General features: G+C 47.2%; 3 protein-coding genes across 3 annotated transcripts; 2 read left to right on the forward strand and 1 right to left on the reverse strand.

Moving 5' to 3' along the window:
• The first annotated feature begins 4,397 nt into the window (after positions 1–4,397).
• LOC135829906 (deoxyribonuclease-1-like) lies at positions 4,398–6,370 on the forward strand. Its single transcript, XM_065342289.1, has one exon. It carries the CDS (start codon positions 4,819–4,821, stop codon positions 5,911–5,913), a length of 1,095 nt encoding a protein of 364 aa, XP_065198361.1. The 5' UTR covers positions 4,398–4,818; the 3' UTR covers positions 5,914–6,370.
• Positions 6,371–7,926: 1,556 nt separating this feature from the next.
• On the reverse strand, positions 7,927–11,033 carry LOC135829894 (tRNA-dihydrouridine(16/17) synthase [NAD(P)(+)]-like). The gene has a single exon (XM_065342278.1). The coding sequence runs from the start codon at positions 10,888–10,890 to the stop codon at positions 9,241–9,243; it is 1,650 nt and encodes a 549-aa protein (XP_065198350.1). The 5' UTR covers positions 10,891–11,033; the 3' UTR covers positions 7,927–9,240.
• Positions 11,034–11,201: 168 nt separating this feature from the next.
• Positions 11,202–25,836, forward strand: LOC135829901 (guanine nucleotide exchange factor C9orf72-like). The gene is made up of 10 exons (XM_065342283.1): positions 11,202–11,670; positions 13,683–13,982; positions 14,704–14,799; positions 18,756–18,814; positions 19,744–19,816; positions 20,168–20,287; positions 22,319–22,524; positions 22,787–22,844; positions 23,445–23,554; positions 25,284–25,836. Exons 1-10 carry the CDS (start codon positions 11,455–11,457, stop codon positions 25,609–25,611), a joined length of 1,566 nt encoding a protein of 521 aa, XP_065198355.1. The 5' UTR covers positions 11,202–11,454; the 3' UTR covers positions 25,612–25,836.
• The last annotated feature ends 9 nt before the right edge of the window (positions 25,837–25,845 follow it).

Genomic DNA, 25,845 nt, shown 5'->3' on the forward strand with positions numbered 1-25,845 from the left:
GTCCATTCAGAAAAAAAAGATGAGCGCTGGCTCTGGAGAGCTCCCGTGTTTGGTGATTTTTCGTGATTTTGTGGTACACTGTGCATGTGCAGTGCCGCGAGATTTAAAACTTGAAAAAGGGTCCAAAAAAGGTAGTTAGTGGGGTTCGAACAGTAAATGTGCTGTTGCGCAAGTGGAGTGAACGACCGGGATTCAAGTTCATGGGGGCAAAACCTGGCCGAAATCCTATTCTTCGTATTGCTGTACTGATCTACCCAGAGAATTCAATATAAGCACTGCACACTACAGGCTTTACAATGCTTATATTGAATTCTCTGGGTAGATACAATCCATTCAGAACTTGAGAGATATCCTAGCTTTTGGCTATAAAAGGGTCAAGTTTTGAGTTTTTGTCACAATGTTTTTGGCAATCCCCCATGGAATGCTCTTCCAATTACTGTAATGTCGCTTATAAAAGCAGGTCTTATTTGGCCGTATAAGCCGGGGCTCAAACCATGCTTCTATTCTAGGCATGTTTCTACTGTAAAAGCCATTATTCTAACGAGGTGCATATATAACGATTTCCCAAAATTGACTAGTTTACGTGTACCAAAGCCAAAGGTAACGATTCTCACCCATTCTCAACGCTCAGTAGGACTGTATATGACTGTGTCGATTTCTGTATAACGATTTCTATTTTAACGACAGATTTCTCCTCGTTAACTCGTTAGAGTTAGCACTTCGTTAGGGGTCGTCCGTAATTATCGAAAAATTAAAAAATCCGTCCTCGTGCAAAATTGTCTCTGACCCACCCACCCACCCCCATTTTTCCCATTAATTTTTTGATTTTTACCGATGCCCAGCTCGAAAATAAGAACTCCTGACCCCATGTTCACTGATTGCACCTCCATGTACATGTATGACAAGTACTAGTAGCTAAGTAAAGTGAGTAGGAGGTCTACCGACGGCCATGCACGTCCTACAACTACATGAAGAGTCATGTACTGGTATAATTATCATACTGGTGTTTGCGATCCTACACTACTGGCGTCTACAGTGCATGCACTACATGTCAGTGCAACAAGTGTATGAAAGTCACTGAAGAAAAAAAAGAAGAAAAAAAAGGTACGAAAATCAAAAAAATAAATTCCGCCAGCGCTCTTGACCACCCACCCCCTTTCTGCCTGAGGACGGATTTTTTAATTTTTCGAAAAATACGGACGACCCCTTATATATAATTATATGACTTTTACAGTACTCGTATTCAAAACATGCTTCTATGTCAACCGATCAACAGTCTACACTGTGCAACGCATACTGCCGCGCATGTACGCGCACATGTACTTTGCAAAGAGTGGCTTCTATTCAAATCGTGCTTTTGCGTCACGGCGCGTTTCGAAAAATCGGCTTCTATTCGAGTCATGCTACTACAGTACACATATAACAGGTCATGCTTTTATACGCGACACTACAGTATGTTTTTGAAATCTATTTCTCCAAAGAGCAAAAGCAATAAGAAGAATAGGATTTCCGCCAGGTTTTGCTGAGTTTATTATGTAGACAACTGTGTGAAAAAATCGGGCCGATTTGGGAAACGCCTTCTGATGATCTTAGATTTGGGAAACGCCTACTGATGATCTTAGATTTGGGAAACGCCTACTGATGATCTTACACAGTTGTCTAAGATCATCAGTAGGCGTTTCCCAAATCGCCTAATCGGCTTTTCGATCGGCTAAGAGAATGTCCAAATTCGGCCAAATTGTGAGCCCCAAAGTCAGAATTCGGCTCAAAGCAGCACTTGAATTCACTGCTCACAATACAGTGTACATTTACATGCACGCTTTAGAATTACATTGTAGAGGCACTGAAACATCGATTTTCGGCGAATTACATGTAAGTGCGAAATTTGCAAAATCGGCGCAATTATCGACGATTTCTTCAAAGCCATTGATTTTGTCGTCTTTTCCTGCTGTCTGCTGACGGATTTCGGTGATGCCTAATAAAGTTGCAGTCACCTTTCGCAGTATACTTACAGGGATTGTATTTGCATGCTGTCGAGACACAAAAACATCGATTTTCGGCGAATTCAGTGCCAAAATTGCATATTCGGTGAAAAGATCGGTAATTTCTTCAAAACCACAGTTTTCGGCGAATTTTCGGCCGGCCGATTTGGGAAATGCCTAATCCTCAGGCTGCGTATCGCTCTACCAGCCTCTGTGTCCAGTGTAGTGGACAGAGGGGCCAATACTCAATAGCAATACAGTCGTCCCTCTCTAATCCGGCACTTGTTTATCCGGAACCCTTGCCAACCGGCGCACTTTCTGACGAAACCGATTTTTTTCGTTCGATTCCTACATCTTAATCCGGCACTTGAATTCCGCCTCCGGCAGTGACTTTTTGAAACGAATCGCTCAAACTGCACGTAGTTTGATTTCATAATCCGGCGGTCGTAAATCGCGTACCGTACAGGTGCACTCCTTGCCAGGCCAGGCTAGGCCACTAGTCTGGTCAGTGCCGCGCGCGCGGGGCCACTTCAGAGTTCAGTTCAGTTGACTGGAGTTGCTGTGCCACAAATCACTGCTGCAGACCTGACTGCTATATTTTCACAATTCGCTGACAGCAAGGAGTAGTGTGCTGCCAATTTTCAGGTGTGTGTGTGTGCGTGTGTGTGCAAGAGTACATGTGAACATGTTCTCTGTTTTACTTTATCACTTTATCACTGTGTATATTCCTGGAGAACAGTTGAGAATATAAAGCCGGGCACCAAATACTTGGGTTGACACGGAAAAACCCTGCGTTTTGACGTATGATACATGCATGCAATTGGGTAGGGCCGGGTCAGAGGGCAGGATTTCTTAATCCAGCACCCTCGTTAATCCAGCAGAAAACGCCGTGGCAAAAGGTGCCGGATTAGAGAGGGACGACTGTACTATTGTAGCAATACAATGACTATGTCAATGATCACACAGCAATGACGCAACCAAGTCCTTTTCCGCTGCGTTACTCAGAGTTTTGTGTGAAACACTCATAAGACATTTACGTATACATGTACGACAGCATGACTCTGAGGGTGCGTTTGGTTGGTACGATCTAGAACAGGATCGAACAGCTGGTGCACATGGAGCAGCCTGATGCCAACCAAACGGTACTCCAGAAACAGAGCACATTTTTGTGAAAAATATGCCAAATTTGGTGCATTCTTCAAAAATATGTATGGGTCACCATGGTCACTGTGTACGGTACGACGAGTCCAACCCAAAAGCGTATGCACGTGATCATTTAGGACCAAAATCGATGTTCCCGCCTAGGTTTCACTGTGAAAAAATGAAACTGCTCGGCCTGCTCCGGCCTCGAGGCCGGAGCAAGCAGAACATGTTCTGGCCGACCCAGAACAGGTGCAGTCCGCGGGCCAACCAGTGCTTTTCTCCAATATCATGCAGTCGTATTTATTCAGCTTTTATTTCTTTTGTACTTGCATACTGGTATTAGTTTAGTCCCACAACCTGCGATAAAATGATCAGCTGTAGCACCTACTCCACTTTTATGTTTATGTATCTATGTCATTCGGATCTTCCCAAGTTGTACATTGTACTGTTGAGATACCGAATTCAAATAAATCAATACCATACCATCAAAAAGCACCGGTCACGTGCCGCGATCAGTCTGAAAAATTTCAACGTCAATCCACATGGTCTCTGAGCTCAGCCCTGTCGTTGTGTTACGTCATCGTTGCCATGGCAACGGGTAGATAATTATTATTTTCGGGTTTTGAGTGATTTTTGAATATTTTTTAGAAATTTTTCGCATAGGAACATTAATTTTTTTGGATTCGAATCTTGATGCTCGAGAACAATATCTTGTCTGTTGAGTGTTGTGTGGTTGTATCTCAATACACTTGCGAATAATCTGGAAACCCTTAATACAGTATTACAGATGAGCGGAGTGTTTCACACACGTAGACCTACGCGTCATTGCTGTGTGATCATTGTGACTAGTTGTAGATCTACGTACCTGTCAATGGCTGTCATATCACTTCAGTCTTTTTGTATCTCTCGATGAGTGTGTCCGCGAGCTTCCCGCAAGCTTGCAAGGGCTAGGGCGTCTCCTACGATGACTGTACTGTCTCAGTAGTAGATCTACTACTACTAGCTACTACAGTCAGTACCGGTATACTGAGTAGTAAGTACATGACTGTATTCATCCGATATCAGGATATGATTTGATCAATTATTTTTTTTGATTTTGAGCCAGCTAGCTGCCACAGTGCCAGGTGAAGTAACAAAGTAACACGGTCATAGACAGTTACTGACATGGTAGTTGCCCAGTCATAGTGAGTGTGGGTAGATCTACGAGTCTATTCTATTATTATGCGTGGTCAGGTCAGTACAAACCGACTAGTACTAGTAGTAGTACTGTAGTAGTGTAGTAGTACTGCAGTAGTTGCTAGTGGAACTCTGCATCAGGCCGTGTTATCGTCCATGACAGCCTCGGAGATACTGAGAGTGAGACGTGGATTACTCGTAGTGGTTTTAGTTACTTACGTTGAAGACTAGGTATTAGTATTACTAGTTGGACTCGAGGCCACGAAGCTAGAAGGCGAACAGACTTCTCAGCTGAGTCAGCACAGTCAGAAGTGAGTCGTATCCGGCGTAAACATGGTAAAGGCACCAATCATTTTATTCTCTGTGTAGCTGCTGCAACTGGGCTCCCAAGGCCAAAGGCAACGAGAAGAATCGTTTGAGTGGAAGCCAGTGCAGTGTGCCCGTAAATATTTTGCATAATATTGAGCGGAGACATCAGTGACCCCAGTTACGGGTCCTAGTGTACACACACAGCACGATGAGTGCTCGCAATTGCTTGGCCGCTATTATTCCCCTGTTGATAGTGTGTGTGCTGCAACAGGCTCATTGGCAATGCCATGCACAGCTACAGCCCTGCAGTCTACTGGTTGGGTCATTCAACATCCAGATACTGGGAAGGTCGAAAATTTCCAAAACCTATGTTGTCGAACAGCTGGTGAAGATCATCCGCCGCTATGATGCACTATTCATACAGGAGGTACGAGACAGCACGATGGTGACTATTCCTCAGCTGTTCGCTGCTGTGCACAATGCCTCGTCGACACCGTTTGACTACATTGTCAGCGACCGCCTTGGCAGAACGACCAGCAAAGAGCAGTATGCCCTGTTCTATCGGTCCGATAAGCTGAACGTGTCGCGCTGGTTTGTTTACAACGACACCGCGGCGGACATTTTCGAGCGCGAGCCAATGGTAGCTGAGTTGGTTGGTGCCGGCCAGTGTTCCGACATACTGCGAAGACCGTTCAGCATTATTGGCGTTCACGTCAAGCCGGATGACGTTGTCGCCGAGTTGACTGAACTGGTTAATGTTTATAACGCAAGTATCAAGAGACTGGGGCATGGAGATGCACTGATAACAGGAGACTTGAACGCTGACTGCAGCTACTTAACCAATGCAGAAGCTAACGCGCTCGGTTTGTTTACGGAGCGGCGCTTTCTTGTTCTGATTGACAAGGATGCAGACACGACGGTGGCTCAGTCCAGTTGTGCCTATGATCGCATTATTGTTGCTGGCTCTCACCTTCAGGACCGGGTCACTGCAGGCAGTGCACGTGCTTACCTGTTTGACACAGCGCTGGGCCTCAATACCAGTGTCACTGAAGATGTTAGTGATCATTATCCTGTCGAAGTGCGCATCGATGTACCGCCTGCTCCTCTCCCCAGCGAAACTGCGCCCACCGTGGAAAGCACTGCCCCAGCCAGTGCCACCGTACAGGGTCCCACCAATCAGACACTGCCGGCTAGCATGGCTACCGACCCACCCAGGATCACAAACAGCGCCAGTCAGCTTCACAGCGAGGCCATTTTGCCATTGATCTTGGTCAGCTTTGCTGCCATTGCCACCACTCTGTAGAGTGTGTTGTAGACACGCTCCCAGCACATCACATTCACTGCGTGCTAGCTGAACAGCAGACTCGTTCGTTTCCGTCTTTTCCTTGAAACGATGCTTGAAGCCTTTAACTTGTGTTGTTTGCGTTAGCCTACCCGTATGAATCAGCAAAGAAAGTGTATCACCGTGCATGCTAATAATTATATTCACTGTTGGACGTATCCTTCATAACTCCATATTCTAGTCTATTATTTTTTATCAGCTAAAAAAACATAGTTGGTCATCGAAGGTTGGTGTTTTTTTGTTTTTTTACAAAAAAAACACCATTTGACGGCACAAAGTATGAATCAGCAAAGGCCCACAGTCAATGCAAGTGTATCACCGTGCATGCTAATATATTCACTGTTGGACGTATCCTTCATAACTCCATATTCTAGTCCATTAATTTTTATCAGCTAAAAAAACATAGTTGGTCATCGAAGGTTAGTGTTTTTTTTGTTTTTTTACAAAAACACACACACCATTTTGACGGCACAAAGCAGCAAGGCAGCGATGAGACATATGCCAGGGCAGGCTAGGAGTGGGGGAGAGGCAGGGGCAGCTTGACCGACCATAGGGTCTTGGCTTCATTGCAACCCAAGTGAAGCGCTCCACAAAAACAAAAGATTACAGAACAGCCGGGGGGGGGGGGGGGTAGATAACTGGGGATTACGGGGAAAAGTATGCGCAATATCAGAGAGTCAAAGAAGTGAACGGAGGAGGGATCAGTGTTAGAGCTTTTTTTCGTCTTTTTTCTTTGGTTCGTTAGCCTGTCCGTTGCCCACTCCCAGCGGGAAAGGCACAGGTGGGCGTTGACCTTCTCTTTGAACGTCTAGCCGCGTCTGTAGTTTTTTCCTTGTTGGCTGGTTCAGCAGCAGAACGCACTGCGGGAGCTGGTTCCAGACCTCCACAATAGCGTCTGGGAAGGACCGAAGGACATCATTCCGTGCTCTGAGCGGAAGGGTGGAGGTGAGCTGAAACTGGTGTGAAGGATGCTGTTGTGTGCGTCGGCTATGGCGTGATGTGTTGGTCGCTCGGGGTGGAAGAAGGTTGAGGAGCATGTCTCGGCCAGTTGAAAAGTGGAGCTTGTACAGAAAGCAGAGTGCTCTGACCATTCTGCGGATGTCCAAGCTAGGGAGGTAGGCTCCATCACCGCCGGATTAGGCGAAGGTCACGGCGTTGGATGGCAGTGCAGCGAGCCAGAGTGGCGGGTGCATGCAGCGCTCATCCACGTCCACACGAGCATGCCGTTGACCTACTCCAGGACCGGGCGGACAAATCCCATGCAGATCACACCACGGCACCTGGGCTGGAGTCCAGGACTCGTGAGGCTTTCCGGAGGAAGCCGAGACGCTGCGAGCCTCGAATAGCCAATCGCCTGATATGAGCTGTGAAGGACAGGTGTTGGTCAAACAGCACACCCAGCAGCTTCAGCTGGTCGACTTCCGGAACAACTAACTTTGCCCTGGATTCTGGAATACAATCGGTGGGACGACGCGTGTTGCGATGGTGGGAAATCAGGAGGGAGTCCCCGGACTGAGACTTTGAACAGTAGGTTCAACCCTAATGTGCCAGGCCATTCCCCAGTCTTCCAGCACATTTACAGCAATACAAGATGCGAGTATGGGAACATCTTCGGGTATGGCAGTGTGGGTCGATATGCACTTGTATAAGATGATGTCATTCGCATAATAGTATTAATACAGGAAGCTGGGCCCCAGCAGGTAGGTGATCCTCAGTGTATTATTATTCTATTCATATTTTCTATTCTGCATCGACTTGCATGGTGAAATGCCAGTTATAAGTGCATGTACTGCGGCTTGTCACAGTGTACCGTATGTGTAAGTTTACCGGCATCTCCTAACTCCACCACACCACACCTAGCGTATCCACTGCGCTCTTGGCCGTTCTCCGTGCATTTGACTGGGTTACATGTAAACAAAATACGACTCCCTGGTGTAAACACCACCACTGTCCACAGCTAAGGCCAGAAAAGGCTCAGAACTCCTCGGTGGAGGTAGATCCCAAGTGGATGATATGAGGGACGCTCTATGGCTAAGCCGATGCAATTGCGTGTCATTTCAGTTAAAATTCCATGCACACAATTAGTTCCCTTCCTCCAAGATGGTCCTCTCTCAAACACTACATGTGCAAGTAGTCGTCTAAACATGTCTGAACAGCACGGCTAGGAAATAGTCTGTGAGCATCACATGTGCGTGAAATAGCCACAAGGCATAGATCTAAAATTGAACACACTGCTTTGCATAGTCAGGTGGAATGAACAATCGTTCAGCCATGATGAACGTGCAGTTGAGTAACGAAATAGGCAACGGGGTGCTGAAAATAAGGGACCAGAAGCTGGTTGTTATCCAATCGTAGGCTTGTCAGCGTAAAATAAAGATGAAAGATTCTATAAAATGTAGGCTGTTGAATAGCTACTACATGTTGCCTAGAGTGGTGCCACGTAAGCAAGAGTTCAAAAACATAGCGAGGCGGTTGCCGTCATCCACTAGCATAGCACACGCCGTGCCAGGCAGAAATACTGATTGCGTGAAACAATAGTCTGGTGTATACGGCTGCTGCTGCACGAATATTACGCTACCATCAGTGAGTACACTTCAAAGAACAACACCGCCAGTATTCAATGATTACTGACGGGCGCCTCAGAGCTGCCGTAAACGCTGCTGATTGGAACGAATCACGCGCTGCTCTATAGTGTAGTAGATGCATGCGACACGAAGGCCAGCTGAGCAGTGAAGTGGACGATGGCTGTCGCTAGATTAGAACTGCACTACCACATGACCATCATGGTGCCAGAGCACTGAGAGCCGTCACAGGACACAACCTAACACCCATGGTGAGATGGCGGTCACTGCTCAAACGACTTTTCAAGCAGAAGTTTCAAGTTGTAGTATAAATATCAAGTTCTTCAGCAATGATCACACAACATAGAATCTGAGCGAGAGTTGAAAATGGGCACCAGCCAGGATGATTCGATTCCGGGCCCCTAGATCATGCGCACGGTACATAATCACCACTGCTGACAAGTGAGTTCTGGCAGAAACATAAACTGGTCAACCGCCCCGCACAGGACAGCAACTGAACGAGCCCGCATTTGTAATATCATCGATGAGCTGTCAGGCAATCTGTGGTGCCGAAAGTGACGGGCCACGCATGCTGTTCTGCCACGGCAGTTGACAATGTCAATGCAGAGACAGCACCCTGCACTAGATCACGCACGCATATGACACGAAGAACCTCGTCACTGTGGTGTAAGATGTTCTTTTTCCAATCCCATCAAACTAGATCTGGTCAGAGAGTAGCTTCACACTGGGTAGCTGTGTCAGCTGATGTGCCATCATCAGCAGCAGCAGCAACATGCAAGGCTCCATTGCTAGCATCACCGTTGTCCGTGGCATGCACGGCACCCGCTTGATCGGCTTCTTTCTGCTGCCTTTCGGCACGGGATTTGAAGGAAAACTTGTGCCCAGTGCAGTCGAAGACATTTCGAACCGAGTGGACTTTACAACAAGCTCGACAGAGTTCATGATCACACTTCATACCTCTTGGATTGCCGCTACACGCCGTGCACGGCTTAAACTTACTCTTGAATGCTGCCGATTTGCGCACCTCCCGGGAAACAGCAGGATTGCCTCCTTTGCGCTTGTTCGCAGGACGCTTGATTTTCTTTGGTTTCTCGGCGTCAGCACCATCGGGATGAGTGCGCTTCTCTCCCAACACATCACCGGTGTTTGTATCTGTAAGCGGCGCACGGACGTGCGGCTGACACCTCCATGGCTCCACTTCACTGCCATCCGTATGCTGAGCGGCCATCTCATCGATTTCTGCGCCCTCGCAGCTTGCCTTCATGCGCTCGGCCAGCTGTCGTGAGATCTCCGCAATCCCGTCCAGGCCCTGTGCACTGGCCAGCTGTGTACGCAGGTCCGGGTGCAGTGGCAAACACTTGTGCCACAGTCGGAACATATGCGCTCTGGCTGCACTCTGATGAGGTTGGTACTGCTTCGCCAGCTCAAAGTACTCGTCAGCCATGCACCATGCAGGTGGCATCTTACCAGTGAACAGTGCTGGGTTGGTTAAGTTCCCCTCTGCTGTCATTACGCCATCCACACCAGTCTCAGCAAGGCAGGCATCGACGTCGCTCAGGTATCGAATGTTACCGTTCGCCACAACCGGGATGCTGACACTCTCCTTGACCGCCTTGATGTGCTCCCAGCTTGCCAGGCCCGTCTTGTGGCCTTTCTGCTCGCGCAGCCGCCCGTGCACCGTCAGCAATGCACAGCCGGCGCTCTCCAGCACACGGGCATAGCGCACGGTCTTCTCAATGTCGGCGAACACGCGCACTTTGCATGTGACCGGCACGCTGAGCTCCTTCACGGCCGCGGTGACAATTCGATGCAGCAGGTCCCATTCATCCTGCAGGAATGCGCCGTAGTGACCGCGCTTGGCAATCATCTGCGGACAACCCAGGTTCAGATCTACAGCATCACACATGTGCTGTGCATAGCGTCCAGCCTCCACGAATGCATCCGGAGTGTTGGCACAGAACTGCACGATCAGTGGCCTATCCTCAGGACACGTGGCAAGACACTGCTTTCGCCAATTCGGATCCTTCAGGAAGACGCCGGCATTGTACATGGGAGAGTATACCAGCTGAGCACCATACTTTCTCGACAACAGACGCCAGGGTAATTCAGACTGATCTACCATGGGTGCCACAATGTGACGAGGACTGCCAAGGACATCGGTCCAGAAAGCATACGCTTTTTCATTTACCTGTTTCAGGGTCACGCGGTCAGCCTTCTCCTCGCAATCTGCCTCCATAGCCAGGTACTGTTTCGTTGAAATCTGCGCGAAATGATGAATAACGTGCAATGTGAAGCAATTCACTGAGAGAATATTTTGAAACCCACCTTGAAGGATTTTGATACCGGATTTCACCATGCAGTTGGGATTGATATCGACTGTGACAACGACTAGCGCTATGCCAGCTGCATGATTGATAGCTCGGGAAGGTGCAGTGAAGACTGAAGACAAGTGCACAAATACTCCTTGTCCTGATTGTTTCACATCGAAATGCAATGCAATGGTAGCTTTTTTTTGTGTGAATCATTTTGTCAACGTGATCTTATAGTTATGGTCAAGTTATGGATCGTGTGAAATGACGTAGTTGTGACATCACTGAATGAGACAATGATTGAAATCTTTCGAAAATCGTTGGCTGGCTGGTTCATCGGCATCGTCGCAAGTATAAACTGTTTGAAATACATGTAATTGAAAATAGTTCTCGGTTCAAGTCAATTTTCTACATGTAGCACCTTACACGTAGCACCTAAAATACCAAAGCCTACAATTGTAGTACCGTCCCTTGAGGATGTGTTGTAGATGTCCCTAACATGTTTGTCACATTCCTACTTCGTCGTTGCTGCTCTCGGTAGTCATAGATGCGACCCACTACTTCAGTACTGATAGTTTACGAGCTGACCAATTATTCTATTTAATTTGAGTATGTTTTCGAAAAGAGTGGACAGCTTGTCGGGAATGAAAGCGGCGCACAGGTGCATTACGCTCCCGTCTAAAACAAGTGATGAGGGCGCCGGCGCTGGCATCGACGGCAACCCATTCTTCACCGCCGCTCTACTGTCAATGTGGGACAATATAGTAGGACCCAGGATTCAGTGCGAGTGGAATATGTTTGACAGCGCATGGCAGGTTCCCGAGCAGGTATGTGTACAGGCTTTCAGTGTGTATAAGTACTGTAGAGATATACCGTGTATCCATAAAGCTGATAACACAGATTTCAATAAAACTGTGAACGGTACCATTCGGCTGTTTCTTACACAGATTTATTTTATTATTGTTGCTGCATTCAGCGTAATTTACCCATCGATGTACAGTCTTTGCCACCTTGTCTTCACCAAATTCGACTCCTAGGCACACAGCAGTATGAGATCTCAGTAAAATAACAATTGACTGCCTTAAGGGGAAGTCCGGTGAAAAATTTAAATTTCAGGGTCGGTAGAGTTTCGGGCGCTGAGTCGAATGGTGTTGGTCCCACGTGTCTCCGACAAAGCGTTCTCGAGATATTTCCGTTTGAAAAACTGAGTTTCGGGGGCTGCGCCATGACGTCATGCGGCCGCGCCACACCCTCTGCAACGTCATAGCGTGCAGCTAGGTCAAAAGGAGTGCGTGAAAGCAATAGTGTCAGTGCTATTTCAAATGATTTGGCGACAGATAGTTTGGTGCAAGCGACCCCGAAGACCTGTAATTCCTTGTGAGAGTGAGGATGCAGCCATGGCTGACCTTCATGAGTTCGGTCTGGGGCTGAGAACCTCGGTATTCAGCTGAAGAAATGGCCACGCGGGCCGGTCAAGAGTGAGCGCTACTGAGTTTCCGACTGATGAAGAAGCAGCAGCTATTGCAGACGAGGCTGATCAAATCGCTGGAGAGCAGGGTCGCCAAAATGGAGAAGAGTGATGCGAGTGCTCTAAGTGTTGTTCCATACCGATTAGATTCGCTTAGACTCCAGTAGCCTGCCACATGGTGATGTTTTGGTGCGAACTTGGAATATTTCGGACTACTCAATTGGAGAACAGTGCAGGCTCTTTGAACCACGGGCACGACTCTTCGCTCGCAACGCTATGGAATCTGAAAGTTCTAGGTCCGGGAGCTGTTCGCTGTTTTGTCACTTGTCACGGTTGTGCACTCATCGCTGTAACAGAAAATAATGAGGCGGGTGCGGAAAACTAAAAATTTCTTTCTCAAAGCACAACCACCGGCACCGGCAAGGAGAAACGCACGTTCTCTGACTACATGACTGAACAATACGACTGATACGAGTGTAGTACATGACAAGTCCGTGTGTTGACTAGTTTTCTGAGTCTTGTACAAGTCATACTACCCCAGCACGGCAGTGCGGGAGTAGTTCCGTCTGTGATGAGTTTGTTGACTGCACTACAGCTAGATAACACACTGCACGCACTGCATGCACGCAGCGCAGAGCGCGTGGAGGCTGACGGAAAAGTCCAACTCGGAAACGGCTATAATACGGTATAACCTCCAGGTTTACCGAGCTGAAAATCACAGGGTACGTAGTGTTTGTAACACTGAATCGAATGGTCTTGGTCCGAAGAAGCTGCGACAAACGGTTCCCCAATCGAACGCGCTCCGAATATGGCCATTTTTGTACACAACTAGATGGTGTGGCTACCTGGCTGCACGCTGTGACGTCATCACCTGGATCTGGGTGATGCGCGCTCAAATTCGCACATGTTCGATTGGGCGTATCTGACGAACCATAAGCCGCAGCCTCCTCGGACAAAGACCATTCGACTCAGCGACCCGAACTCTACGGACTGTGAAATTTAAATTTTTCACCGGACTTCCCCTTTAAGCGAATCTGGCATGAATCAGCCAATGTGGTTTGATAGGACCAGTAACAAGGATGCGCTGCAGATGTGCGTGCTCATGCATGCACATGGCATGCGTATGCGTGCGTGTGTTCTCTTGCCATTTGAAGTTCTTTTTTCTGGGACGGGAACACTGTCGTTTCTTTCAGGATCTGCCATCATCTGCGGATGGGCATTGTATTGTATTGTGTGCTCACATGCATGCATACTTACACATACTCTGTGTGTGTGTGTGTGTGTGTGTTTGTTTGTGTATCTGTGTGTTGATTTGAATGTGCCATGCGTTCATGTGTGTGGCGGTTTAATTGTGTGCGTGCTCAATGACAGACGATCGAATACGTTGCCAATCACACGCTGAATGGAGAGATATGCCGTACGGAAGAGCTCGCGGCTGCGCCTGGCCAAATCGTGGAGAACAAACTGTACGTCCTGTCCGACCATGACGTGCTGGTGACGGCGTTCATCTTCAGCTGCTTCCAGGCCGACCAGGGTCCGTGTGTCTACTCACTCTGCCTTCTCATGCCACTGCAACACAGAGCAGGCTACTTGCCCCTGCACAAGTTCTGTGAGCAGCGCATGAAGGAGTGCGTTGATCGCCTGACCGCGCTTTACCAGCAGTATACCGATGTAGGTTTGCTTGCCGTCATGGCCGTGTGTTGATTATGATTAGATTTGTATTGTAGTCTACGGTGTTTACTGCCATACTTCTCGCTTCCCATACCAAGTACCGTATTTTCCGGAGTGTAAGCCGCACTGGAGTATAAACCGTATCACCATTTTTTTGCCACGAAATACAGACATCTATCCTATTTTTTTTTTAAATTTTATCACCGTTAATTTGATCTTCGGAGTATAAGCCGCACCCCTTTTTTTCTGGGTGAATTCTGAGTGTTCAAAGTGTGGCTTATACTCCGGAAAATACGTTATGCGACTGCAGCTTGTACTGCCACTTGCCATTGAGACGGAAGTAGTACACCGAACAGCACATGCATGTAGTGACAGTACTATATAGTGCGTTTCAAAAGTCCAGACCTCTAATTTCAAAAAACCGTTAGGCCTGCATCTATACCACATAAAATCTGTGATCACTTTGTGCATAAAATTTCCGAAATTGGGCGTTGTTATCCAATCGCTTAGAAATTTATATGAGAAAAATTGCAGGAGCTTCCTGAGCAATATTCCGAAGAAATTTCTCAAAAAGCTTAAAACGAATTTGAATTATTCAAAAAAAGTCTGTGGTCCATACTTTTGAAACGCACTATAGTGAGTCTGTTTGAAGTGTCTGCTTTCAGTACTCGTAGGTGCCGTGATGCTTGTCGTCTTTCCTTGCCATTTTGTTCCTCCACAGGCCGGAGCAGTCATGGATGAATTTGGCGGCGAAATGCCCGCATTCATGAGTGCGGTGGAGGGCATATACCGTATGTCGCTGCGAGATCGTCTGACGGTGAGGGCCAATGCCATGGTGTTTGTTTCTCGATCTGCATGCTAGCCCGTGTAGGTTGGTGTGGTGGCGGTGGCAGTGGCGGTTGTCATGTGCTGTGGTGTGTGTATGTGCACACTGATCTTCGTTTTAATTCCGAGAGTGCCCATTTCCTGAAGTACAGTTGTCGCCAAAATAATCCGGCCAATGCCAAAATTGGTACGCGGTCATACCAGTGCTATTAATATTATGGTATGGTAACATGCATACCTTTACTGTATCAGCACTGCGCTGATTGAATGCATGGTAGTATACATGTACATGCATGTACCAGCACTGCACTGATTGTATGCATGGTAGTATACATGTACGTGCATGTGCAGTGGTAGTGCATACGTACCATGTGCCGTGCAGTATAGCATTGGCTGGGTTTTTTTGGCGACAACTGTAGATGTACTCATAGAACACACACAGTTACATGCACCTGTATACAGTGAGTGTAGGTATTTTCAGTATTTTCAGCCGTGTAAGCCATTGCTGTATATATAGAATACATGTGCAGGTCGTCCCTCGTTAATAGAGAGGTTAAGATGCACGTTATTTCTGACGTGACGCGAAAGTTCAGCTCGCGTTACTTGGCTCGCGCGTCGAAAACAACGTGAGTGACCTGCAGCTCACGTCGAAATTTGGAGTTTTACGCCAAATTTGACGTGAAATTGCGCGTCACGTCGGAAATAACGTGCATCTTAACTTCTCTAACACATAATCTTTGGGACTTGGAAGGTGTTACTGTATGTATTATATTATGGGGTTTATGTACTAAACGAAAGTTTGCATAGCTACTATTCTGTACCAGAATTTTTTTTCTCACTTTTTTCAACTTTTCCGAGTGTTTCTTGCTGGCATGACTAGAAAGCGAGATAATCTTGATTCTCTCATTATAACATAAACAATTTAAATAATTATGTAACGGAATCCACCGAAATCTTGTTGAAAAGATATCTCCTCACAATCAGATTCCGAGTGGTTCTCCGCATGCCCATGCAGGGGCTCTTCAGTGCCTTCAGTGCTGGAAAACCTCTCAGTGAACACGTTGTCATCCACTGAAACAAAAGCACCGACATCACCTTCCATTTCGGTCACACCAAGGACTTTGGCAGCTTGATGCCATGCTGCTTCCAACTCCTTCATGGCCTCACCCTGCTGGTAATGCTCACTGGTCACTGCGGCACCTGCACTGATAGGAGCGTGCCGAAAGCAATTCTCGATTGTGCTTTTGGTGACTGCATTCCAGGCTGCGCTGAATAAGAAGATAGCCTCCTTGACATTGATCTTGAGTAGATCATCAAGATCCTGCTTTGCATCAAATGCTGCAACGATCTGGTGAAGCAACTTGCGGCGATATATGCACTTCACGGCCCGGATTATTCCCTGATCCAGTGGTTACGTCTGTAATGTGGAGTTCGGATGCAGATACTGGGTCTGGATCCAGACAGTACTCAAGTTGGTGTTGGCAGTTGCCTTAGCATGGCTTGAGCAGTTGTCTATGAAGAGGATGACGTTGCGCTTCTCGCTTGCCATCTTTGAGTTGAAGGAAATGAGCCACTCTGACATTTTGTCAGACGTCACCCAAGCGTTCTTGGAATGCCTGTATGTGACTGGCAGCGACTCCGTATTGCAGAAACAACGGGGTTTCCGGTAATGGCCGATTACCAATAGCTGCAGCTTCTCGCTTCTATCCATGTTGCAGCCAAGGAGGACACTTACTCGCTTCTTTTTCTTCTTTCCCCCTTGGCAGCGCTCTTCGCGCAGATTCAACCTCTTGTGTGGAAGAATCTGATAAAACAAGCGGTTTATCGATGTTAATTAAACACATCCTTGGGCTCGTGTCCCTCCGCCAGCGTTGGCTGGAATTCCCTTTGTCACTGATCAATGGTGACATCCTCCAAAGCATCCTTCCCATCGCCTGCCTTCATCTTGGAAGTGCATTGATGATGCACCTTAAATCTGTTGTTAAAACCGTGGCTAGCATTGAAATCGTCATCCGACCACCCCAGCCCTGATGCCAGCTTCTTCGCTTCAATGGACAGAATCTCATCCGTTACGGTGATGTTCGCAGTACGTGCTCGAACCATCCAGTCATACAACAAGTCACCGAGCTGTGGCCATTTCGACGCTCTGATCCTCTTTGTCTTGCCACTCCGATCACCACTCTCCCATGCTTCCATTAATTAACTCCTTCAAAACTGCGTAGATCGTTTGCGCTGGTTGCGGCCATGATCTTCGTATTCGCACCAATACAAGACGAAAGTGGATTTCACCACAGGATTTCCAAAATTCTTAAAAATGTTACATACAGACGCTCGCTTCATCACGCCACCAGTGTCGCTTTGGGCGTAGCGCTTTGTAGTACAGTCTTTGGGTGCACACAGAGTGAGCTGCAATGCAAGACTTTCAAGTGCAACACTGGAAACCGGCCAGCGTAAGCGACCCATGGCATGAGCGTGAGGTCCAATCCGGACAGTGCATGTGCATAGGTAGTACTCAGTGATCATGCGTTCGATGTTTAGATCTACTGCACTGAGAGAGAGAGAGAGAGAGAGAGAGAGAGAGAGAGAGAGAGAGAGAGAGAGAGAGAGAGAGAGAGAGAGAGAGAGAGAGAGAGAGAGAGAGAGAGGGAGAGGGAGAGGGAGAGGGAGAGGGAGAGGGAGAGGGAGAGGGAGAGGGAGAGGGAGAGGGAGAGAGAGAGAGAGAGAGAGCTAGCTAGCTAGCTGAATGAGGAGGGCTCTCACCAGGGAGTGGTACCATCTGGTACGGTACGACTCCCTGGCTCACACTCAGTTACTCACGGTCAGCGAGGATTCTACACTCTACAGTGTACGTTATGCATGCACGGTCATGCCTCTGCAATCACTCCGAAAAAAAGAGCTTTGTCAGTGCGTGATGTGTGCTCTGATTTCTGAGCTAATTTTCCCCCACGAGAAGAAACCGGAGCATGATGTGCCTCCACTGGGAGGCCAGCAGACCAGCAAATTACAGTAAAACCTGTCAAGGCGACCACTCGGATAAGGCGACCACCTGTCCCAGGGGACAACCAGGACCAAGGGGATGCTACCTCCTGTCAAATGACCCTGGATAAGAAGACTACCTGTACACAGCGACCACGTTTCGAAGGTCCCTTGAGCGGTCGTCCTAGACAGGTTGTTTCACTGTATGTTCTATTGATGTAGGTGATATGCGGGTAAGGAGGAACTGCAGCCATGTACTAACGGCGTTTATGTACTATCAACGAATTATATACTGACCAACGGAATTTGTATGCAAGTGAACACGTTTCGTCTGGGACTTTAAAATATGTCTTATGTCCTATTTAAATAAATGGGGTTCCAAATCCGTTGATCCGCGAGGTGCAGATAGTGTCATAGACAGAGCTTGGAACATACAAGTAGCAGACTCAGCGGAGGACGTTCAGCTTGGTTGGAACTCAGACGACTGATACTACTGTATCAGTTGTCTGATCGTTGTCTCGCAGCATGAGACTCAGAGTTACAACCAACCTGAACGTCCTCTGCTATGTGCTAACAGGGTTTATGTACGCACCCGACTCGTATCACGGGGGACGACCTGTACACTCAGTGACTGTGTAGACATGTGCAGTGCAAGTACATGCACACTATGTAGACGTGTGCTGCGGTGCGAGAACTAGTACATATGAAGCCTAGTTTCAGTGACCACCCATGCCATCCACTAGGCTGCCCATCCGTGATCTTTGATCGCAGGTGGTGGTCTCTGAAGTCAGGTTGACCATTGCACATTCAGCACATGGATGTGGTCTATGATCGCAGGTGGTGGTCTCTGAAGTCAGGTTGACCATTGCACATTGATGTGCCAAAGACAAGTGGTTGTACAGACAGACCAGATGATCGCTGGATCAGATTTCACCTTCGTATGCACCTGGGCTTATTTGTTGCCTTGTGCAGACGGAAGGAACATCATTTGATGGCAATGACTCCCTGCTCGATGTTGACTTCTTGCGCAAGTAAGTACTTCTATAGCTTTCAATGTTCTCGCGTCTTAGTTTTGTACAGGGAACATTTAAATATTGACTGTACTCCAGGACTATTTCTCTAAGAAGCCAATAAGCAATGCATAAGCAGCTACACTAACTCTTCAAATAACTTGGCCATTAGCTTCTCTTCTGCATCCAAAGTTACGCAAAGCCCTCGAGTATATGGTGGAGGGAACGTTGAATGCGCAAGCGTTCTCACAAAAGCCATCTTTCCCAATACAAATGTAGTACAAAAGCCTTCTTTCTCCTCCAAATAATTCAGGGCTCGATCGAGTGCTCACGCCTTTATGCAGCTGCTGTCAGTGATGCACTTCATGTAGGGAAAAAAGCCATTTTGAACATTACGTCAACGGGCTAGAACGTGGCCTTGGCGGTTGCAGTTACACACTTATCATCACCACATCAGCTGAGATTTGGCTCTTACAATGACTGCAGTTGGGGGCTGCCGTGGGCCGCTAGGCGGCTCCCAATAGCTTGGTGCATTCTCAGTGTTACTCTAACATCTTACTTACAAAACATTACGGTGCGCACTTCATGGGAAGTGATTATAGTATCGCCATCGTCAGATTTTAACGTCAAATGTGTTTCCCTGACCTGTGTTAGTTTGTTGAGCAATGCATGCCCTGACTTCACATATATATTGCACCAGATGTCAGCCGTTGTCCCAACATGACATGTGTGTATGTATGTGCTGGCTTGTGTGCTGGCGTGTGTGTGTGTGTGTGTGTGTGTGTGTGTGTGTGTGTGTGTGTGTGTGTGTGTGTGTGCGTGTGTGCATGTGCGTGTGTGTTTGTGTGTGTGTGTGTGTTTGCATGCCTGTGTGTATGTACTTGCATGTGTACGTGTGTGCATGGTATGTGTGCATTCCGGTGTATGTTCCTTGGCACACACGCACACAGATGCATCACATCGCACCTGCAGACGTGTGGTAGTTCTATTGTTATCGGCAAGTCAGTGCTCGAAGTCAACAAGGTAGGATATCCATATTAGTCTCGAGTCTCTCGACTAGTAGTTGTGTGTTAGGTCTACAGTAGCCATGGACCAGTAGCTATGGATCTGTACTGGCTATAGTCAGTAGCTATGGATCAGCAGCTATGGATCGCCTTGCAGACAACTCTATGAAGGAAGTCCGCATCATGACAGACTCTTACTGTGTCTCACGCCCTGTATATGAACATGATGCACTTTCCCTTCTCAGGGTGGGTTTACTGTGCTTGCTGGTGCTCTGCATGTGTGAGTGTGTGTGTGTGCTTGTGCCTGGAATCAAATCATCCTGGTTGTGCCCAAACTTTGTACCTTCTGTGTGTGTTGTTTGTCCTGTAGACACTGAAGACATTAGCGCTGTTCCTGTCGCCTCACGAGCGTAAATGTTCTCGCCTTGTTGATGGTGACTGTCCTGACGTGTCGTATGAGCCAGATCTCTTTCTTCAGGGCCTCATCATTGTAAGTATTTGATCGCCTCAGTGCTGTGTAGGCGTCACCTATATCTGCATTTGCGCGTGAATGTGTGTACGTGTGTACGTGTGTGTACGTGTGTGTGTGTGTGTGTGTACGTGTGTGTGTGTGTTTATGTTTATGTGTACAGACCATCCATTGCCTTCAAGGCGATGGATGTCTCTAAGGTCTAAAGCTGTGTGAAAGTGTGCACACCTGTGTGTGGTGTGCATCTGTGCATGTGTAGGCGTGAGCTACCGGTATGTATATGTATATGTATTATGTATATGTATATGTATATGTATATTTAAATAGAGAGGTAGGCGAACAAAATTTATATACACACAACAACAAGGTTGTCAGTTTCATAACACTAAAAGCTTTTCACCCATTTTCATCAGTAGGTACATGGGAATGAGCAAGAACGAAAACGAAGCCAGAATTTATACTGGGGGTAGAGAATCAGCAAGAATATTCTTACGCGCCTCAAGTTCACACTACACTACCATAAGAATGTATGGAGCAGTGGAAAAATGCGGGAAACAACACATGAAGGGAATGCAGTACCAGAACAAACACGTGATAAAGTTGTCAGTCCGGTTGCAGCTTGAACAGCCGCAGCACCTTGATGTGCTTCTTTTGTCGACACAGCTCTGGCCTCAAACTGCGAATGTACAGCGCCTCCAGTGTGAATCTGTGCGCGCTGTTCCGGGCTGGTGTGATCACACTGAAGCTGCTGTTGCGTTCCTGCGGGATGCACTCAGGTTGCGCCTGCAAATGCTTTGTGATGGCGCTATCACTTGTCGCCACACGTTTGTCAGGCGGCTTCTTGTACAGCTTGTCTGGGATATGCTGCTTGATCCTTTCCGAGAATCGCTGACATGTCTCACCAACGTACGCTGCTATCCTACAGTATCCCCCATTGTAATTTATACAACCAGGCCCGCATTCAGGTCTATCGCGAAGGATGTTTCACCAACTCTTGAAAATAGTAATTTTATTTATAAGTATGCGTGTCGCTGTGAGCGGACGTACGTTGGTGAGACATGTCAGCGATTCTCGGAAAGGATCAAGCAGCATATCCCAGACAAGCTGTACAAGAAGCCGCCTGACAAACGTGTGGCGACAAGTGATAGCGCCACCACAAAGCATTTGCAGGCGCAACCTGAGTGCATCCCGCAGGAACGCAACAGCAGCTTCAGTGTGATCACACCAGCCCGGAACAGCGCGCACAGATTCACACTGGAGGCGCTGTACATTCGCAGTTTGAGGCCAGAGCTGTGTCGACAAAAGAAGCACATCAAGGTGCTGCGGCTGTTCAAGCTGCAACCGGACTGACAACTTTATCACGTGTTTGTTCTGGTACTGCATTCCCTTCATGTGTTGTTTCCCGCATTTTTCCACTGCTCCATACATTCTTATGGTAGTGTAGTGTGAACTTGAGGCGCGTAAGAATATTCTTGCTGATTCTCTACCCCCAGTATAAATTCTGGCTTCGTTTTCGTTCTTGCTCATTCCCATGTACCTACTGATGAAAATGGGTGAAAAGCTTTTAGTGTTATGAAACTGACAACCTTGTTGTTGTGTGTGTATATGTATATGTATATGTATATGTATATGTGCGAATGAATCCTCGTGGCACGACTGTTGTGAACCTACACCAGTGCGGCGGTGTGTGGTGATCACAGTATACTTGCTGTACATGACCTGTGTTCAGTGTCAGTCTGCTTGTGTCTTGCTCGTGTCTTGCTCGTGTCCTGTTCTATAGTCCGAGATTTCTTGTTGCCCCGGTCGGTTGTGCCGTCCTCCGGTCCTTGTCTAGACTCCGGGGTTCTTGTTGCTCCTGTCCCTGTCTAGACGCTGAGGTTCTTGTTGCTGAAAGTGTCCTCAGTGCCCAGGTGTCCTTTATAACAGGTTCCATTGTGTTTTGTGTGTGTTACTCTTATCCTTTGCCCACCCATGGACACTTCTTCCCTGTTAGTATTTATATATCTTGCCATTGTTTGCCCAAACTAGCGTGTATTGTTCTTTGTTGTCCAGGATGGAAGTGGTAATGTTCGAATCCCTGAACAGGACATCACTCGCAGCCGACTGCCCTCCTCATTGATCGACCTGGACCGGCTGACGGTCAAACAAACTAATCAGCTGCACAAGCACGATGTTGTACGCCAAGAGTTCCTGGAGATGCAGCACATGAAACTGCAACGTCCCAATGAGCACCAAGATGACGGCGCACAACCCAGCATGTAGGTGCAGTGTCCAGGTGTGCTGCTGCTGGTGCTGGTGCTGGTGGTGGTGCTGGTGCTGCTGGTGGTGGTGGTGGTGTTGATGATGGTGTTATTATGTAGTGGTGATGGAGGTGATGGTACTGATAATTGTAGTGCTGGTTCAAGTGTTGGTGCTGTACTGTACATGCAATGCTGCTTCTGCCAAAGATGAGATGTGGGTTTTTTCTCTATTTATACTGTTCTGTTGTCTGTTGCTGCCGCCGCCATTGTTGTTGTGCAGATGTCGGTTCCATGCCACTACAGATAGATCAGAGCTGGTAAATGCCTTTGTCCAAGAGGTGCGTACTACCCCCCCCCCCCCCCCCCCCCCAACACACACACACATCAGCAATGTATCCGTATGTTGCCGAGAGACCATAACTGTCATTCGCTATTGATGTTAAAAGCTACGTATAATTCATGGCTAGCACTCAACTTTAATTAACGCAATGCTCGCACCCCATCAGTACGCATATGTCGGTACCACGTGTGTAGTGGGAACTAAGTTACTTGCCTGCTTTGTGAAATGTAAAGGAACTGTGAGGTTACCGTATTAAGGAGAAATTGAACCGCTGCTGCTCTTTGGCGTCGTGTGTTCAAGACTTTTGCTATACAATTCTGAGTGAATGTGAGAGAAGAGGATAACAAAGGGAGATAAAGAAACGAGCCATTCCACAAACTTGAGTGTGAATGTGTTCTGTCTCTGTTTGCAAATACTAGCAGTCAGGCGTGTGATGTAGATATACGTTTCTTTCTTTTCTCCCCTTGTTATAATTATCCTCTTCTCTCACATTCACTCAGAAGTGTACATAGCACCTACCAGGAACTTGCTTCCACAAACTTCTCACTCTCTTGCACAACATTGTGATTGTTATGAATTTGATACACTGGCTGTGCAGGTTTTCCAGCTGAATCCGCTGTGTGGCGTTCGAGAGGCCTACATAGATATGTTTGTGAGGCGTCTTCATCGCAGTGCCCTAGCGCTCATAGCGTATGTTCAAGCTGATCCGTAAGTTGTCTTCAACACTATGATAACTAATTCTGTAAAACCAGACATTTTCAACCCTTTTGTAAAATGGAAATTGTGGGCACAAGTTATGCAATCGAGTCCACCATCGAAACCAGATTTTGAACAGTCAGACGTGCACAATCTAGTTTTTGTGCCCACAATTTCCATGTTACAAATTGTTTTCCTTGGCTCACCATCAGAGTTCCAACCCTTTCATTTTGATTTTTTGAATTCTATAAAACATGTAGCTTCTGGAAGTGGTACATTTATTGTGATCCTTTTCGAAAAACTGTTTCGCCATTAGGGACATTTAGCAATGCGAAAATTTGAACTTTTGGTGGTGGCGTTATTTCGCGAAAATCTATTTCGAAAAAGAAAACTTGTGAGGTTTAGCAATGCGAAACGACTTTTTCTCGAAGCTATTTGAATCTTATAGTACCGTACCGTATATGCAGCTCAGTCTCAAGCAGGGGGCTGTAAAATTACTACTCCCTGTAGTGAAATGCGTACTGAGAAAAGAGAAAGTTACTTTCGCAAATCACTGCAACTTCGCGTCCAAGTTTTCGAAGTTTCGACCTTTGTTTCTGTACTCATTCCCAGACTCGAATTTTCTTTCGAACTTTCGCGTTGCTAAACGTCCTTAATACTAAAAAAATCAGCTTGTTTCAGGTTGGCACAGGAAAATCGGAGCACCCGTAGTCAAGAGTCCCTCACCCCCAGGAGTGTGCAACGTTACTATCTCTAGCCAGTGCTCCGCAATGCAGAGTTTCATATCACATGACATGATTCAAAACTCGAAAGATTATGCTGGCCAAGAGTGCAAAGTGACCACCAACAGGGTTTGCACAGGTAAAATCACCACCAAATTCAATACTGTAAACTGGTTTTAGCGACCGATATATTTAGCGATTTCGAATTGTCGACGTTTTAGCGACCTTTTATTTTAGCGATCGGAGTAGACAGTATTTTTTGGGTAAATGTGGGCAAACGGAGTACTAGTGCATAGGTCTACAGTATCTGTACTACAATTGTAGTGAAGAAAGGATAAAAGTTCAGAAGAAAGGTAGTTACTGAGCTACTTCACAGACAGGTATGCAGTGCACATGTATGCGAAGGTGATTCGCGACCCCTAACATTAGCGAATTTGACTGATTTGCTAAATTCGCTAAGGTTTATGTGTCACTAAAATTAGGGGGTTTACAGTAACCTTTCTAAAACTTTTTAGAAAATTTCCCATGACCAAACACAAGCTAAAACCGCACTGGCCGAACAGGTGAAAAGAATTCCGGACGACACAAATGTACGCCCACTTAGACACTATATAAAATAAACCCGTATAGGACGTAGCTCTGAATCGTATGCGCTTGGATGGGGAAAGGCCGGAGATGGTATGTGAAGTGATATTTCCACTAGAACTCACGCAAAGGGTACCCGGTTGTCCGAAGTGCACATAGCGTTGGTGTCCGGATAGCTGAGGTGTGAGTGTACATACAACTTGATTCGGACTCACTGTTTATCATGTCGTGTCTGTGTATGCTCCATGTTCACCCTGTCTGTGATGTTCCATGTTCACCATGTCTGTGTATGCTCCATGTTCACCATGTCTGTGTATGCTCCATGTTCACCATGTCTGTGTATGCTCCTTGTTCACCATGTCTGTGTATGCTCCATGTTCACCATGTCTGTGTATGCTCCTTGTTCGCCGTGTCTTTGTATGCTCCTCGTTCAGGATGTACAAGGCGGCATCGGAGTCGGTGTCTGCGTCATCGGGAAACTCGTCGGGTATACTCTCACCGACGATGGGCGGCGGTGGTGGCGGTATCGGTAGCGGTGTGACTGGCATGGCACCCAACGCCTTCAACATCCCGCCGCAGCAAGCCAGCGCCCGGCCCGCAACCGTGCGCAACCTGCGTAGCGACCTGAGCTTGGAGAACGACGCCGACTTCAAAATCATTTTGGCCACGGCGGAAAAGCTGCACTCGGGTCTGTTCACGTGGCTACTGGGAGATCCACGCCTGCAGGGCGAGCGCTACCAGCATGAATTTGAAGCACTTTGATCCGTGCCTGCCTAGGCGCGCTCTCCACTGACTGCAATAAGCTGCACAGTGTTATTTCATTCAAGAAAAAAGATTTTACTACTCTGCTTGCTGGTCAAGCAGGCACGAAAACTCAAAACCCTCCTTTACAGAATCACGTTTTTTATTCTTGAGAATATTTTTTGCAAGCATGCCATGATGACATCGCATATTGGACAAATGTTGATGTACTTTTTTACTGTTGAAGACATGTCG

Source organism: Sycon ciliatum, chromosome 1 (genome assembly GCF_964019385.1).
Source record: "Sycon ciliatum chromosome 1, ocSycCili1.1, whole genome shotgun sequence".
NCBI classification, from domain to species: Eukaryota; Metazoa; Porifera; class Calcarea; order Leucosolenida; family Sycettidae; genus Sycon; species Sycon ciliatum.

Bases quoted from the DNA above. Each gene is read 5' to 3' on its own strand.
- LOC135829901 (XM_065342283.1), top strand. From the start codon at position 11,455: ATGTTTTCGAAAAGAGTGGACAGCTTGTCGGGAATGAAAGCGGCGCAC. The intron at 18,815-19,743 runs GTAAGTACTTCT...ACACGCACACAG, and splicing joins GATGTTGACTTCTTGCGCAA to ATGCATCACATCGCACCTGC. The intron at 23,555-25,283 runs GTAAGTTGTCTT...CTCCTCGTTCAG, and splicing joins GCGTATGTTCAAGCTGATCC to GATGTACAAGGCGGCATCGG.
- LOC135829894 (XM_065342278.1), bottom strand. From the start codon at position 10,890: ATGGTGAAATCCGGTATCAAAATCCTTCAAGGTGGGTTTCAAAATATT.
- LOC135829906 (XM_065342289.1), top strand. From the start codon at position 4,819: ATGAGTGCTCGCAATTGCTTGGCCGCTATTATTCCCCTGTTGATAGTG.